Below are 17,386 nucleotides of genomic sequence, written 5' to 3' on the forward strand. Positions count from 1 at the left end.
TAGAACGATTTCATGAGAAAATTGCGTGCAGCCGTAGCATCCCGGTTGTCGCCGAATTACTCGGCTCCACCTCTCTTCCAATGTTTTAACGGAAGAACTTTTTTGTTGTTGTTAATATTTTAACCAACTTTTCCCCCCTCTCAGAATAAACTAAAAAGAAGAAATTAAATGAACAGATACGACCAAAGTGAGCATGTGTGGGGAGGGGGAAGGGGGCCGTTGCCCCCCCAAAAGGATTTTCCACCAATTCCCATTACTTTCGTCTGCTAAAAGGCTACCATCAGTTTTCAAATTTCAGAAACATCATGAATGATTACAAATATTACAAAGCCTGGGGTTTTTTAATAAAAATTACAAACGCACCAGAGGGTGAAGGTGGCTATCACTTTGTGTAACGCTACCAACGTCTCAGAATTTGGACTTTAAACACAAACTGAAGATAAACTGCGGGCGTGAGATACGACCAGCAAAGCCAGCTCAGCACAACCGGTACAGCGCTGCACGGTCGAGCCCCTTTTCATAGAGCACTCCAAGAAAAATGACACGAATACTCACTCTGAAGGACTACTGAGTAATCTGGTGACATCTCTTCAACAGGAATGACAACCACATTAAAGAAAGAAAAAAACAATTAATACTTTAAACAAAATACTCTTTTATTAGAGTATTTTTGATTAAACATACAGAACTCAAGATTGCTGTTTAAAACTTCTATCATTCAAAGTTCTTCCCTCTAGAAGGATGGTAACGCTATCTCAGTGCATGTTACACAGAAGGATCATACCTCTCAAGTGTCTAGCTCATAAATCAGCAATACTGCACGTACTCAGCGTGCAAGCAAAAGAAGGTAATGCCGTAATGCAATTAACATACAAAAAATGCACCGCCACTACATACACGGTCAGCTCTATGGCCAGTGATCCAGAGAGTAGCATCACGTTGAGAAGTAGGCTTAGCAGCACAGGAATGAAAAAGAAAACACAGTTCCTGACCACAAAAAAGGAGTCGGTAACAGAAGGTTTGTAAAAGCCCTAAGTGTTCCTCCTTCGCAAGGACTGCAAAGGAATGCAAATTTAGCCACTGGTTTGGAAGATTTTCCGAAGCATCCGTCGTGCTGGGGGCAGGGATGCAAAAGTCTCGCTGAAAAAGGTGATGAAGCGAGTGATTCTACAGCTGGTGAACCACTTACTTATGGCTGAAAGACCATCTACTATAGACTGGCTTCTGTGCTAGGGACCTGACACCTATTTGTTCCTCTACCAGCATGGATAAAATCGAGCTCTTATTTTATACACAGGACGACATTAACAAAGCAGCGCGTGTAGGTAGCTACAACCCCTGCTGCCTCTATCTGCTGGTGCAAGTTCCTTGAGCACATCGTGTAAGTAACTACCGTCACTACCAGACCTCAAATATTCAAGCTTTTTACTTTTACATCTGCGCACAAATACTACAGCTAAGACCTGCAATTCAGTACCTTTTCATACTGCTCCACTGTTAAGCAAAACCTAAGCAATCGTCAGCTTTTAATTATGCACAGAAAGTTTTCTAGACTTTTTTTTGAAGACTTCAACAAAAACATAGTTTTGAAGTATGTTTGGTCAAGTTTATAACTGCATGTGGTACAATCAGACCTGGTTAACTGGCATTCATCAACTATCTCGTGACGGAATGTCTAATGGCACATTTCTTTAAATGAAAAATCCAGACAATTGAGAGGTATGCAGAAAACTTGTCTTAAATATTTGGAGCTACATGTGCAATCTTACAGAACACAAGCTACAGTTACAGACATAACATTAAATCTTATTAACCAATAGTGCCTCAGAACTTAAAAACAGTCAGTGAAATCAGTTCAGCCAGTGACTTCCAAAAAAGTCATGCCTCAACTGCATTGTGTGAAGGGGGGAAAAAAAAAATCCTTCTTAGGCAAGTTTAACACAAAGTTTTCATCTACAGTTGAAAAACTGTTTTATTATATATATATATACTATGTATAAAATAAATTAAAAAGGGGAAGGAGGAAATAGCTTTGTATATGCTTCAAATTAACACAGACCAGTAGTTCCATAAATGAACATTTTACCATCTTTGTGGTAAAAAGTTGACATAAAAGTTCAAAACCATACAATACTTATAAATAGAAAGAGTTCAAAAGATATTTTTTTAAAAAATGGAATTTAAACATCATTTTCCCTTCCCCTACAATACACTTCAGTTTTGTATGTCATAGCATCAATACATTTACAGAGCATTTGAATGTCACATCCACACAAGACTTGATAACAAAGCAGGTAAAAATGCTAGCGGTGATCAAATTTAGGACTTCTCCCAAATAACTCTACCTGCTCCCCAGCCTTCTCCTGAAATGAAGGCTATCAACATTCATCACCCAGTTTGAGGTATGGGCAGAAGAAAAATCTGCAACTAGTACTCCCCGCCCCGCCTCGCCTCTGCTAAAATATAGCAACAATCTATTGATCTGGTAATTGACAATGGTGGTGCACAATCTCTTACCTCCATTCAGCTTGTATATAATTTAATCACTATATAAAAAAAGTTTTTTTGAAACACAGTATTAATGCTTAACTTAAAAAAAAAAAAAAAAAACACTTTAAATCTTCTTTGAAACCATGTTTAAATGTTCTTGTTCCAGATTTAAAGCTTCACATAAACACCGGACAGAAGGATGACAATTTTAAACCAAGAGAGCACCTAAAAACATACCATAGGTAAAAATTAAATCGATCATCTCTCCACTTCATAAAAATGTAGAAACCCTGTCAGCAACAGTAGCACACTCTGAACGAACAAGGTGAAAAGGAGCATCTAGAATACTCAAGAGGGTTGCTACGCTACTTCTCTTTATTGCCCATTCTCTCATTTGTATGGATGGCCACTGCATGACAAGATGCCCATGATAGTTCTCTTATCTTCCTTTCACCACTGCTGCCAGCTGAAGTCGTCGTTGCTGCCAAAGACCAAGAAAAATCCTAGGATCGTGGCAAAGATGACTGTATTCCCCGTCAGAACAAGTGCACATGCGCCCCAGTAAATCTGTGAAGAAGGGGAATTTAGTTAGACGCGTTTTGAACTGAATACTGGCAAGACAAAAGGTAACACCTTAATGTCACATTCTAGACAAAGTTCAACAACAGGTCCGTGCTGCAAGAAGGTGGTATCTCATGATTTGTGGTTACGCCAAGAAGGCTGGGTCTTCCCAAAATGACTCAACCAATTCACAGTTACCCAAGCAGCACTGCAAGTTTCCTCTAGCCGTGTTCAAAGCGCTGGCTAGCAGGCACAGCTCTTTTGCTGTAACATCCAAAAACAGTAAAGTAAGGCTAGGCAACAGCATCAAACACGGCTGCAGCCCAGCTATACTTGCTAACCATGCTATAAGACTTTTTAAAGAGACATTTAAGGATGCAGGTCTCCAAAATGCCAGCAGATATCCCAGTAACAAAAAACGAGGTGAATGTTTCCCAAGGAGAATAAGTGGATTACTCAAAGGGTATAAGGCATTCAAACTGACCGTTTGAGCTGTTCTTGCCTAAAGAGATTTTATGAAAGTGCACTCCATGTTTTTCGACTTCGTGGTGCTCTCTGAAATTCACATAAACAAGGTCATCTTTTAAAGGATTTTAGTGAAAAGCCGTATACTGGGAGAGATGTAATGACAACTCAGAAGTTTAAAAAATAACACCACATATCATTTACAGTGAGTGCAAAAATGCATTGTTTATTCATGCTTCTTTAGCCCAACTATTCCACAAATTGCCTTCTAAGTATTCTATATGCTTTTATATTTGGTTACTTGCCTATTAAGTTTTCACACTATTTTCTATCTCATTTTCTCTGCATTGCATATAGGCTGTTAGGGTTTATTCCACGACCACGTGAAGCAATTGGCAAGTACAACATTCGGCCATGCTTCCGTTTCTACTGTTAGTTCTTCTTGCCAAAAGAACTCTTACTCTGTTTCTGCTGCAAGCATCTTAAGTACGTATTTGTAAGAGTTGCTTAGTGCATGAGAGCTTTACCTTCAGTAAAAAACTATAAAGAACAAAGTTTTCTAGGGGGAGAAAAAAAATCATAGATTGAAATATTACTAACCAGTTCTGCTCTCGCAAACACTATCGGTAGCCCAAATGCTGAGACAACAATGCCTGTTGTAAGAAATATTGCTAGCTCCTTGCAGGCATTACTTGTAGCGTCTGTGTCATCTACCAATCTTCTTGCTATGCAGTACGGGATAGGAGAAAGGATGTAAAAAAACAGAACAAACAGTGGCCAGTACTGGCTGAAAAAGAAAGGAGAAGAAAAGTTAAAGTTAACTTGATTTACTTCCTGTTCTTCCTAAAATCAATGCAAGGCATTTTCCCCATCCCGCATCCACATTCCAGAAAGACAGACACAAGCCCAGAGGAAGCAAATCCTTTGCTTTGGAACAAGCTGACAGTAATCCAACAGACCATGTTTGTGAGCGGCTTCTGCTGACCTCAACAGCGGCAGCAGAGAGCTCACTAACAGGATATTCATAAAGCAAGATTTCACTAAGCAAGCCTAGATCTAACAACACCAAGATGAGCTTAACTCTTAAGTTTAACCTGTCAGCTTTACTTAACAATTGCAGAGATACCTTTGTAGAGCCGCCACGTCATTTTGCCCGTAAGCTTTCAGTGCACATACATGGAACAGGGTATTGTTCTCAGCCAATACTCAGCTGCCATGGGGCACAGAGACCTTTTTTTTTAATAAATCTGAATGCAAGCAACAAAAACCTACAAAAATTACACCATCATATTTGGCAACATTTTCTTTTATTGCTTGCAGCTCACCAGACTAGATTTCCCAGACACACCAATGCAGCTGCACATTGTTTCAATAAAACTTTATTGCAGCTTGAAGAGTGACTGCATAATGATCTCCTTCCTAAGGGTTTGAGTCACCAGCCCTGGTTTTCTAACAAAAGAAAGCTGGCATAAGAAAGCTAGTCATATATGTAGAGAACTGCAATTCACAACCACTACCAGGACTATCAACAGGATATTTGATGTTTATTTAACATTAAATAAGTAGATTTAAAAGATTTTCTGTTGTCATGGTTTAACCCCAGTGAGCAACTAAGCACCACGCAGCCGCTCGCTCACCCTCCCCCCTCCCAGGGGGGAAGGGGAGAGAATTGGAAAAGCACAAATAAGAAAACTCATGGGCTGAGATAAGAACAGTTTAAGAATCGAAATAAAATAACAACAACAATAATAATAATAAATTTTCATGAAAAGGGAAATAACAAGAGAGAGAGGAACAAGACCCAGGGAAAAACAAAAAAACAAGTCATGCAACCACTCACCACCCACCAACTGATGCCCAGCCAGTCCCTGAGCAGCAATTGCTGCCCCCCAGCCAACTCCCCCCAGTTTCTATACTGAGCATGACGCCTTATGGTATGGCATAGCCCTTTGGCCAGTTGGGGTCAGCTGTCCTGGCTGGGCCCCCTCCCAGCTTCTTGTGCACCTGGCAGAGCACGGGAAGATGAAAAGTCCTTGCCTAGTGTAAGCACTGCTTAGCTACAACTAAACCATCAGTCAGTGTGCTATCAGCATTACACTCATCCTAAATCCAAACCACAGCACTGTACCAGCTACTAGGAAGAAAATTAACTCTATCCCAGCCAAAACCAGGACATCTGTAAAGTCAGCATTCACTTGCAAAGGGTCAAAGCCACAGGCCTAACTTTCTGAACTTTTGGTCTACTACTTCCTATCTCCTGGCAACTAAGAGATAGGAATCAGTAGGCCGAAAGTACAGATAGCGGCTGCAATTATTCCAGACGCTATATTACCAGGTGTGGTACACAGCCAAGGGTCCACCTGACAGTCACCGACAGCCCAGCTACCACTAAGTAGCCAGAGAAAATGCAAACGCTCCCCTGATGATACGGACTTGCTGTCTACTTCAGGAGACGCTGTCTGCGTATCAGCTGCAGAGGGACAACACTGGAGACATGCTAGGGCAGCGCATTCTGTAACAGTTTGCAGCCAGGCCTGGTAATTTAACTTTTGTTGCCTTCACTTTTATGGTGAATTAACTCCTAGATGGTCTTTTTTCCCCACCCGGAACTTCTGAAGCCAAAACCCCCAGCCAAAAACCCTCCTTCGCACAGAGGGCTTATCAGTCCATCATTACGAAAGCCAAACTATTCTGGAGTTACAGACATGCAAAAAGAAACGAGGAGTAGGAAGAGAGTGCACGTTACTTGTATTGGGGAAGGGCACATCCAAGCATCAAGAACATCAGTCCGACTGCTCCCCCAAAGGACAGGCTAATCAAGGCTACAACGAGAACACAGACCGACAGCAGGTGAAGGGTTGGATGCGCTGCATAAAACGCCGACCACAGCCTTCAAGCAGCGGCGACCCAGCCTCCGCCGTGGCGAGAGCCAGGGCGGGGCCGGGCGCGCTGCTCTCCCCCTGCCGCGGCAGAGCTCCCCCCGCCCCCCGGCGCTGCCGGGGCGGGCAGCCCCCCGGGAAGCCCAGCTCCCCTCCCGCGGCGGCTGCCGGTCCCTCCCGCCCCAGGAGGGCCGCGCGGCCCCTTCACCGCCCCTCCCTGCGAGAGCCGCGCCGCGCCCGCACGGCCCGCCGGGCCTCCCGCAGGGGCGCGGCCCCACCGGCGCCGGCCACAGGGCCGCCCACCCTCCCTGCCCTCCCTGCCCGCCCCGGCCGCCGCAGGGCCTCCGCCAGACGGCGGGGCGCCGGGCGCGGCGCGGCCCACCGGGGGAGCGGGGGGGGGGGGGGAGGGGGGGGGGGCGCTCCGCCGCCGTTGCCAGGGCAACCGCCCCGCCCCCGCCCCCCGCGCACCTTTGATGCCGGCCATGGCGCCGCCCGTCCCGCGAGCCGCACAGGCCGAGGGGCGCGCGCCGGGAAGCGGAAGTGGCGCGGCCCCGAGCCGCTTCCGGGAGGGGAGCGCGCAGGTGCCGAGCGCGCCCCGCCCGCTCTCCTCGCCCGCTCCGGCCGCATTGACGCGCGCGACGTGGTGCGCGCGTGGAAGGACCCACGGCACCAGCTCCGCCCCCTCCCCGAAGCGCGGGAAGCAATAGGCCCTCCCACTACCCGCGGCTCCCTCGCCGCCCATTGGCCCTGATGGCTACTGGGGCGGGGCCTGAGGGCTGCCCCGCGGTGCGCATGCTCCTACTCAGGCCTCACCCCTTCCGGTAGGCCCAGCCAATGAGAGGCGCCGTGCCCGGAGAAGAGGGTTGACTCGTCGTACGGCTGTCATGGCGCCCGCGCTCGTCCTGCTCTTCCTCTGCGCTGCCGCGGGCCCTGCGCGGTGCTGGGACCAGCCGGGTGAGATCCCTGGGGCTGGGCGTGTCTCCGGTTGAAGGAGCCTCGAGCTCCTTAGCTGCCCCTTCTGCCTCTCCCGTCACCGTGGCGGCGGGGCGGAGTGGGGTGGGGGCTCGGCGGCCTCTCACAGCCTAGTACGGGGTAGGGAGCGTGCCGGGGCCTGCTCCAGGAAGGCTTTTCGATTTGGGCTCCCTCTGAGTCGGTTTGTGCCGCGGTGCTGTCAGTGGTGGCTGTGCCCCCTGAGAGGAATAACCCAGAGTCCCCTCCCAGGGAAAGGGGGGGCTCTGCCGTGTTCTCCTCTGCGCGTCTGAGGCTTCTCGGAGCTTCGCCTCGTGAGGAGGCGCGGTGTCGCGTCCTCTGCCCTGTCAGCCTTCTCCTGAAGGGAGGCTCCTGTGGCTAAGGGGAACGCGCCGGGACAAACGTTGACCTTTGCGCTCCCTGTTTCAGGGAGGGTGCTGCTGAGGGAGGTGCAGGCGCTCACTCTCCACAGAGGTCAGTACACGGCATCCCGGCGGACAGCTGCAGTTCCTCAGTTGCAGTGCACGGGAGGCACTGCTGGGTGTTCCCGTGTCCCCGAGGTTGTTCAGTGTTACAACAAAGGGTGGGATGGCTACGATGTACAGGTAACTGTTTAAAACTTGTTAAACGCTTAATGAAATCATCTTCCCCCAGACTTGGTAACTTCTGAAGGAGAAAAGAGTAACAGGCTAGGGTGTCAGTTCAGCTTGCTTTTTGTTAGAGGACCTTTGACAACTAAAGCTTAACCTAAATGCTTTTGGGGGTTGGATTTTCTAGAACTACTGTGGGTATATCTTTGAAATATTCCTGAAGGCTGTAATGTAAAAACACTGCATAGCAAACCTTCATTGGTTTTAATTAAAATATTGCTCGAGTTTATAGAATCAAACTCTTGTGAACCCTTGAGGATGCTCTTGTTTTGATATTGCTGTGTCGATTTCTAGTTTTTGGAGTAGGAAGGGCTGTAAGTATTTGCATCACTTCAGCTCTACCTTTTAAAAACTAAATTTCAGACTTGCATGACTTCCTCTTGCATGTTACTATGTCAGTACTAGTCAGTAAATAGTTGTGTATTTCTGTTTTCTTAGCTATCATCTAGGCTTCTGCCAATAGATTAAGCAGGAATCAAGGCTGAAGATAATTGTTAAAACTGATACAGTATTGTAAAAGTACAGTCAAATTTGAATTGGCAGTTGGTACTGCTGGCCTGAATTATTAATTTAGAAACCTTTTTTCTTTTTTTTTTCCCCAAAAATATGTGTCCCTTGCAGTTAGAGGTGATACCTAAGTTCAGATACTTCAAGTATATATTCTGCTGTTGAATATATCTGAAGTATGTATTCAACAGCAGAATCAGATGATCGTTAAGTGTTGCATATGAATGCCTAATGATGTCTTTCCCAAATTCTTTTGATTTCTTTGTGGACATAAATGGAACCAGGTGCACTGCATTTCAGGCTTCCATATTATATTTTCGTAGCTGCCATCCAGTTTATATGGGACAGGCATTTATTAAGTAACTGTTACACAGGGTACAGGTTATTTTTAGAAGTATTCCTATACCTAAAGAAGGGATATTTGAAAAAAAACTGTTCAGTGAAGAAAAACAAAATCTTCCAGAGTTGTAACACTTCTGTGTTCTAAAAGTTAAACAAATCTTATCTTTCAGAATTTTAAAAAACATTCTTAGTTAACTTCAAATTCTTAGTCCTTTTCAAAATAAGAGTCCTCAGAAATTTCTTACCTTGTGGCCTTTTAGATGATTTGTTAGCAATTACAGCTTTATTTTGGAGCGTGTTTGGCGAAGCAGACAGTATTTTCGTCTCTGGAGCGGGAGGTTTTACTTTGTATTCTGTTTATTTTTCAGTGGCAGTGCAAAGCAGACTTGGAAAATACCTACCGTTTTGGACGGATCGAAGTGAGCTGTGAAGGCTACGATTATCCGGATGATCCTTACATCTTACGAGGCTCCTGTAGTTTGCTGTTCAGGCTGGAGTTGACTGAGGAAGGTGAAAGGAAAGTGAAGAACGCTGGAAGCTTTGGCTCTGCCTATTATCAGTCAAGGAAGGATTCTTCAGATTCTGGTGCTGGAGCGATTGTTATAATTGTTCTTCTGGTTCTTGCTTTTGGAGTATACAAGCTCTTCCTCAGTAACCAGCAGCCTCAGCAGAGTTTTGGTGACAGTGATGGATTCAGTAGGCCTTCCTGGCAGAGTCAGCAGGCACCTCCTCCACCTGGTTTTAAGTCCAGCTTCACAGGTAGGGCTCCAAGCCATTTACAGTACTCAAAAGAGCAAGTGGGATTGTACTGTTTTATCTGCAGTAAGCACGGGTGGGATAGACTTAAAACCAATACATTGGCAGATGACTTTGCTGAATTGGCTGCAGAGCCTGCAGCCAGCTTTGCATTCTGTTCTTTGTTCAAAAGTGAAAATAAGAACTTGGTTTCCCACAGGCTTTCAGGGCAGGCTGTGCAGCAAGCTGCCCTTTGAACCTTTGAAAATCCCATCTCCCCATGCTCTGCAAATGTTCTTTTTGCACTCTGTGAAATATGAGGATTGTGACAGGGAAGAATAATTTTCATAAGTAATCTGGAAGAGAAGGTAGTCTTATGCAGGCAAAAACAAACTCATGCCAAAGAAGTGCTTTGAAACTTTACAAGGGGGATCTTTCAGCCGTTGGGCTGCTGACCCCTGATTTCACTCACAAAACAGTTGATAGAGTTGCGTATCATGTACCAGTCCTCTGTTTAACATGTGTTTCGGTGTAGTCCCAGTGGTTCAAAGGTTTGGTTCCCAGAGCAGAGAACAGTGTCTGTGAACTATCGTTAGAGGTGCAGCACCTGAATCTCATGTGGTGCCTTTCATCTGAAATTGGAAATTGTATAAGCAGTGACAAGGCTGCTGCTAGGAAAAGATGCGCTTTTTCTTTTCCCAGAAAACTGATGACTTTTGTCACTTAATAAATGGACCGCCTTAGGCGGTCATAGTGTCTAAGGCAAATAAACGTTATTCATCTGGTGTCTGACCAACTCCTTAAACCCTGTGAACATGTGAAATGCTTACAGCACTGGAACTGAAAATATATTCTGAAAAGTTGCATAATCTCCATCTTTTCTTTATTTTTTTGTGAGATAGAGAAGGGGTTCTATCAATTAATAAGTAGTAAGGATTAAGTTCGTTTAGTGAAAAGCTCTTATTTTAGTAACGCTTGTTAATGCATTCTTCCAGGCTTGCTCAAGCCACTCGGCCAACAGAGGGTGCCAGTATAACTAACTCTTTTGGATACCCTTGTGCAGCAGAAACTTTCAGACGTACCTGCAGCAGAAAATTAAAGGGGTTCTGCTTCTGTATTGCTAGTGGCTTTGCAAATTGGCTTCCATGTAGTTATTTCAGACTTCAGACAGTCTGTCTCTGCTGCGTGTGCATCGGCGACTTTGTGTGTGCATGCCACTTGCCGCTGGTGTTATTGTGGTAGTTACTAAGAGCCCTGGTCATAAGACAGGGCTCTGTCGTACTGGGCACAGGCAAAACAGAGTGAAAGGTTACTTTGGTTTTTTTTTTGTCCTGTTCCTTGTCAATTAATTGCACCAATGCATTTTTCACTGCAGGAGTCTGAAATTTAGCAAGGGTAGGGTCTTGAAAATGTTTTATTGATTAATACTGAAACTTGAGACACTTAAAATGCATGTTGGGAGCCATAAGTCTTAACTTACGGCATTTTTAATAACAAGTGTCAATGATTTCTCCTTACATTTCTAACAGCATAAGGAGGAAACCTCTTGAATGCGGGGCCAGCTTAAAAATATTAAGTTGTGCTACTTTGTGTATTTTGTATATGCCTTAAATTTTGGCAGCGAAGCAAAAGCACATCTCTGAGTGTGTATGTCCATGCGTTTCAGGAATGTATTAGTCTTTCAAAATCTGCATGGTAGTGAAAAGCAATGTTACTCACTTATTGCTGTTAATATTTAATTTGCCTCATTTTAAATCCTCTTAACATGTGGAATGCATCCTGTGAAACTTGTTTAGCTAGCCTATCTTAATTAAATTCTGCTTTTTCTCTGTTAGTGGTTTGACATGATCCTTAATGTTTACTCTAGATATTTCAACAAAAAATTACTCAGTTTTCCGAGTCAGTGTTCAGCCATGGTGCTTTTGAACAAATTAGTTGGTTCATCTCCCTGATTAACACCACTTTTACAGTAAGTGAAGTACTATTTTTTTTTTTTTGCTCCAAGTCAGCAGAGTTTGATCAGTGTATCACCCAATTAGAGTTTGTCTTTCTCCCAATGCATTCAGAATGAAATTCAGTATCAAATCCAATGTAGACTTAAACTGAATATATAAATATTTTCTTTTTAGTCTTCCATGACTTCAAACAATCCACACCAGCTTGAAGACAAAACAGGCCCTGTATAACTTTTACACACAAAATCTCTGGTCCGCTTGTTTAGGTGGCATATTTCAGGGAGACCGTAATCTTCAGTAGTCCTTGCCTTTTACACTTCCTTATGTGTTAAACCTATGCTGGAGCTTGTTCTTGCATCCTTGTTTTCCTTTAGACCAGAAAATGATTCTACTTTGGTTTTGCATCTTCTCTTTTTATTTCTAAATGGAAGACATTTTGTTCTGAGTCAGAACCTCATGTTATGCAGGTCACATGAAAAATCTGTGACTCTCCTCACAACCCACTGGATATGCTTGAAGTTTCATCAAGGTATTTGTCAAGTGCGGTGACTCATGCATAATAAAAAACATTGCGATGTGATTGCAGTTAGCATGTCTTTGGGTAACAAATACCCGACTAGAATTACCAGAAACAATACAAAGTAATGTTAGCCATTAGACTGATCCACTGTTACTCAAAATGTGCAGCTGTTTTGAGTGAGATTAGAAGCAGTGTGTCCTAGTGGTTAGTTTACTCTCTGGTCTTACATGCTTGATTTCTGTTCCTGCCTCTGCTTCTGGCCTGGTGTGTGACCTTGAGCAGATTACTTTTTCTTCATTTCCTTTTCTATTTTTAATCTAACTTGTCTGTTTATAAATCTGCAGGCAGGGTCTCTGCCATGTTTTGCAAACATCAGGGCTGTGAGATTGAGTGGAAGCTAATTTTTAACATAAAACTCTTTACATTATTTAGTGTTTGTTTCTATGTTTTTTTCCTGCTTTCGGAACTGTGAGGCCTTTCAAGTTAAGCTTGGTCAAGAATCTGCTAAAAGCAGGAGTTTGTGGTCTAATTTTCCATTATCTTTAATAGAGGAGAGTCTTGTTGCAACAGCTGGTCTGAGGATTAGGTGCCACTAGCTGATATGTTTTCCATTTTCATTTTGTTTAAGAAGGTAACAGCTTTGGGACTCATTCCAGTCATGGAACCAATTCAGGACCAGGATTTTGGACTGGATTAGGAGCAGGAGGCTTGCTAGGCTACTTGGCTGGCAGTCACAGGTAAAATATGCATGCTATTGGATTTTAAGTATTTAAGCTTTCAGGGGGTATGCCATATACTATGTTTACACTGTTTCTGAGCTTTCAGGCCTATATCATTCAAGCTATAAAATCCTACCTCTAGAACAATTTTGAGGAGCAATCTATAGCTCCAGCAGCAGACATTTTAAATGTGTTTCTGGGCAAGAAGAACTGGGAGGACTGAGGTACTTCATTCTGCTTTAGCTGGCTACTCTGACCTGGAATGATGGCCTGCAAATTTAAAATGAGCATTTAAACATCTATCTGCAGACTGCCTTAAAACATGGATAATAATATTAAGCATAAAACCATCTCTGGATTGGTCTCTTGTATCAGTGTCGTCTTTCCTAAAGTCAGTCGGGATGGTAGCTGGTCTTCTGTGATTCTCAGTGTGGTCAGATTAAACAGCCTTTAATCTACAGTCTCCTAATGGCCCATGTATGGAAATCCAAGAGGTGTGGTTTTTCCAAAGGGTTTGTAGGTTATATGTAAGTTGCATTTTGGAAAAACATAACACAAACAGCATTCAAAAGTAATCTGCTGGTCATATTTGCTAAACACTTTTTAAACATTTAAAATGCATTATTTTTAGGTAAACAGTTTAAAGGAAGCAATTGCTGCCATTTTAGGCTTCACTAGAGAAAATATGTGGCTCCTGCAGGGAATCCTTAGAGCCCAAGCAGTTTCCTCTATTTATCAAATAACTGCATGTGTATCAAGTCTAATTCTGTAGGAATGCAGTAATATAGTGATTAAATATAACCACATATGTTTTTATATATTGAAAGTTTGTGAGGAAGAGATCATGTGGACAGGAATGTGTTAAAGCATCTTATTCCATTGTGAAGTTTTTTGGTAATGTCAGAAGCCTTGTCAGGATTGCCTGTTTATTAGGGTAAAAACTTGGGACGTAAGAGAATTTCTAAAGTGTGCAATGTGCTGTCTTGATCTCATAGAGTCAAGTAAGGTGAATCTGGGACAGTGATGCCATCAACAGCAGAAATTGTCTATAAATTCACTTTGAGTAGAGCTTTAGAGGTTGAAAGGTCATATCTTGTTCTATTGTATTAACTCTGCTAAGAATTCTTAAAAGGTACAATGTGTTAAAGATTTTATTGACTTGATATTTCTTAAGTCTTAAATACATGACCCTTGTGTTTAAGCATTGTATTTATGTGTTATCTACATACAGTTTTGTTCCAAGTCCAAATACATGAACAAGCTTCCTAACCGGGGCTTCTTTTCTTTTAAAACAGTCTTTGGTCCACTATTACTTTTTTCAATCATTTGAAATGATGTGCCTGAAAACACTGGTGTGAGATAGCTATTTGTAAATTTCAACAGCAGGAAATTCCATATCCATAGAAGCAAGTAATTTAAATCAGTCAAAGGTCATGATGTGTTAGTCTTATTGATACAACCTTTTCAAGATAGTTAACAGAACAGAGGGATGTTTTATTTTGGCTTACATGGCTGGGATGCAGGTGTTGCCAAAATGCATTTAAGCTTCAGATGTCAAATCTACTTTCTTGTCTGACAGAATTTCAGAGGAGAAAATTTCCTCATTGGCAATTGTTAGAATTGCTTATCCTGAAGAATGAGGTTTAACTTCCTTTTGGAAGTCTACAGATGTTATTGTGACAACACTGGATATCCTTGCTGTCAACATGTATGTTAATTATATTAGAGAGATTTCCAGCTTTGAAACAACTGCCTGCTTATAGTTTTTCCTCAAAGATGCAGTCCCCTTGTTGTTTGGAATGGTAATTCCTTAATTTTTCATAAGGGCACTAATGAAGCCTTTCTTCTACTCTGTTTCTCATCAGAGCGCAGCCACGTTCCCCATATTACAGTATGTGGGCAGATCCCACAGCTGCACCTCCAATGAACGGGCAGTCAAGCAATTCCACACAAGGCAGCAGTTCAGGAACAAGAACTGCTTCTGGTAAGGCAAAAGACCTTTTAATCTCCTGAAGCTCGAGGGACTTTGACCTATCAAAAATACACAGATGTTAGTTGAAGTTCAGCAAGCATTATTTGTTTTATCTTACCACTTGGTACAGGTGGGCATGTAACAATGTCCCTTATTTCTGTTTCCTATGGAAGTAGGGCAGCATTGTGGGGCATGAAACTCCCCACAGGCTACAATGGGCATGGTACCACCAGCACTGGGTTTGTCTTTATCTGCAAGGTGCATTAGCTTTCCCCTTTGGTTTGCACTACCCATGCCCTTCTCTAGCAAACATGATTTCTTTGTAGAAAGCAGGTTGTCTAATCTGCAAGACTAGAATATTTTTCACGCCAGTCAGCTCAACAGTTGCTTGCTGTTCTACTTTGTGTGAATATGTTTAACTCATCTTGCTTACCACCTTTAGCCTTTTTGGAACTGGGGAGAGCCCAGTGGAAAGGCTGTCGTGGAGCTCACACTTTTTTTTTTTTCTCTTTGCAGGCTTTGGGGGCACAAAAAGAAGATGAAATCCTTGATGTTATTACATCTGAGTGATTGAACTAAATCTTCCTGTGTGCTGGCACTTTTTTTATTAGTTGTAGGCTTCAGAAGCAGATATGAGAAGAGGTGTGAAGGACTAGGCAAAGAATTCCTCTCTGTCCCTGAGGAACCGTGGACCCTCCCTGTTGTTTAGGGTATTACAGGTGCTGGAACATCCACTATTTCACAACAGCAGCTTCTCATAAGATACAGAATAAACTCATCCAAGTTAAGAAGAATGATGTTACAGTGCCTATACATCTATCTGTACTTGAGGGATTATGGCAATGGTAGCCTTACCAGATTTTCAAAGCAAGTAGCTTACAATTGTTCTGGGCTTAATTTCATGTAATCCAGAATTTCTGAGTTTTTCTTTCTTGGTGGTGCAGCATCTGAAAGGCCTAGTGTGTAATCCACCTGATATGAGGGGTGCTGCTCTTTGAAGCTACTTTCATTTGTCTTTGTAAAAAATCATGTAAACATTACTCTAAGTGCAGTCAGCTACTCAGATGGGTGTTGGGTTTTTTTCCCTTAGTGGAAGAGCAAAACTGTATATATATAGAGAGACTAATATAATGTTTGTATCTGTGCTATGTGGCTATTGGAGCCAAAATTTGCAGATTCAAGGACATTCCATGTTTTAGAGTTTATCCAAGTGGCTGTGCAAACCTGGGGGATTTTGTGTATAAATTATGAAAAAAAAAAATAAATAACCTGAAATGAGACAAGATGGTCTTCTCTAATTTGGACCTTTTTCTGGAAGACTGAGGTCACTTAAATTCAGTTGGCTACACTTTGCCCACATTGAGGCTCCAAACTTTTCCTTTTACGGTGGATGTGAGCAATGCTATAAAAACTTCTGATGTGAACTGGCTTATATCTCAGCCCCTATCTGTCCAGGACACAGTAAACCAAAGGTGCTCATTGCAAAAGGGAAGGGAGCATTCTTAATCCAAAGCTGATGGTATCTCTAGAACACAGCAGGCCTTGAAACTAAGGAAAGAAAGGAAATTGAATGTCTAATGGAATGTAAACTTACCCAAATGTACTTTTTAAAAACAAAGTGTTGTCAAAGAGTGGGAAGCAAAGAGGCCTTGCTTTGTTCTGTAATATTTTGGGGCTCTGAGAAGTGTCATATAGTTCTTGTGTGATTGACTGTGCCCTGGGAGAGGCGTTGCTGAAAAAGACAGAGAAATTTCTCAGGGTTTGCAGGGAGGGGAGAGGGGAAGACTGAAAAATGGTCTGCTTGACCACCAGGTCTTCTCCAGAGGCCATCCCAATACAGGTTAGAAGTGTGTGTGTGTGCACAGCTTTTCTATGCTGGCAGCAGTCTGAGAAGTGTAGCTTCATCCTTGTGAAAATACTGTGTCTGGGAATTGATGTAAACTATTACAACAAAAGCAAAGCACTGTTTTGCTAATACCAGCTGCATCTCCACAGGGAGATTTAGCAGGTATGGTTAGTCTAGGAAAGTGACTTCAGTGTTACTCATCAAAAGACAACCATGTCCATTCGTGAGTACGAGAAAAAATTGGCTCACATGATAATGCCCGAGTTCAATGTCTGGCTTAAGCAACAACAACAAAATCTTCAGGTAGTCAACGGAAGCTACAAAAAAGTGTAGATCTTGCACTGAAAACATGGGAATCATGATAAAATTGATAACTTAAGGACAAAATAGTGATTTGCTGCTCAGAGCTGCTTGAGGATTATGGGAAAATATCTTCATTAATAGCCTGCTCTGTCAACCTAGAAAGCAGGGAAATGACAAAGACCTTGCTGTTGGCCTATTAGAAAGTTTCACCTTTTATGAGGACAAGTATATGATAAATCTTTATCTTGTTGACTGAATATAGCAAAATAAAGTATTTTAAATGTGGAGGTTTTACTTATTTCTAAGTGTATTCAGGTTGAAACTTGTCGCAGCCAATACTGTGTTTGCCAACTAAGTACATAACAATGAAAAGATTTTTGCTAACTGTTTGGGTAGTTTGAAGCTGTTGTTTGCTTTCAAATTATGATATAAAATGTTTTAGACAAAGTTTTCATTTGTATTTATTGTTTCTG

General features: G+C 42.7%; 2 protein-coding genes across 3 annotated transcripts; one reads left to right on the forward strand and one right to left on the reverse strand.

The window, feature by feature from the left end:
- Window positions 1-667: 667 nt before the first annotated feature.
- LEPROTL1 (leptin receptor overlapping transcript like 1) lies at window positions 668-7,022 on the reverse strand. The gene is made up of 4 exons (XM_075500541.1): window positions 6,864-7,022; window positions 6,263-6,338; window positions 4,117-4,303; window positions 668-3,057 (listed from the first exon to the last, which is right to left on the reverse strand). The coding sequence occupies exons 1-4, from the start codon at window positions 6,877-6,879 to the stop codon at window positions 2,941-2,943; spliced, it is 396 nt and encodes a 131-aa protein (XP_075356656.1). The 5' UTR covers window positions 6,880-7,022; the 3' UTR covers window positions 668-2,940.
- A 186-nt stretch (window positions 7,023-7,208) lies between these two features.
- On the forward strand, window positions 7,209-16,906 carry SARAF (store-operated calcium entry associated regulatory factor). Of its 2 annotated transcripts, none has more exons than XM_075500539.1 (6): window positions 7,209-7,349; window positions 7,794-7,969; window positions 9,232-9,622; window positions 12,702-12,810; window positions 14,658-14,776; window positions 15,281-16,906. In XM_075500539.1, the coding sequence occupies exons 1-6, from the start codon at window positions 7,280-7,282 to the stop codon at window positions 15,304-15,306; spliced, it is 891 nt and encodes a 296-aa protein (XP_075356654.1). In that variant the 5' UTR covers window positions 7,209-7,279; the 3' UTR covers window positions 15,307-16,906. The 2 variants fall into 2 exon arrangements, with proteins under 2 accessions (XP_075356654.1, XP_075356655.1); XM_075500540.1 differs by having other exon boundaries at window positions 12,705-12,810.
- Window positions 16,907-17,386: the final 480 nt, after the last annotated feature.

This window comes from Mycteria americana, chromosome 4, assembly GCF_035582795.1.
Source record: "Mycteria americana isolate JAX WOST 10 ecotype Jacksonville Zoo and Gardens chromosome 4, USCA_MyAme_1.0, whole genome shotgun sequence".
NCBI lineage: Eukaryota > Metazoa > Chordata > Aves > Ciconiiformes > Ciconiidae > Mycteria > Mycteria americana.

Coding starts and splice junctions, on each gene's coding strand:
- LEPROTL1 (XM_075500541.1), bottom strand. Junction 4,304..6,262: donor TGTGCCCTTCCCCAATACAA/GTAACGTGCACT, acceptor TTTCTTTTTCAG/CCAGTACTGGCCACTGTTTG. Junction 3,058..4,116: donor TGTTTGCGAGAGCAGAACTG/GTTAGTAATATT, acceptor CCTTCTTCACAG/ATTTACTGGGGCGCATGTGC.
- SARAF (XM_075500539.1), top strand. CDS start 7,280: ATGGCGCCCGCGCTCGTCCTGCTCTTCCTCTGCGCTGCCGCGGGCCCT. Junction 7,350..7,793: donor GCGGTGCTGGGACCAGCCGG/GTGAGATCCCTG, acceptor TCCCTGTTTCAG/GGAGGGTGCTGCTGAGGGAG. Junction 12,811..14,657: donor TACTTGGCTGGCAGTCACAG/GTAAAATATGCA, acceptor GTTTCTCATCAG/AGCGCAGCCACGTTCCCCAT.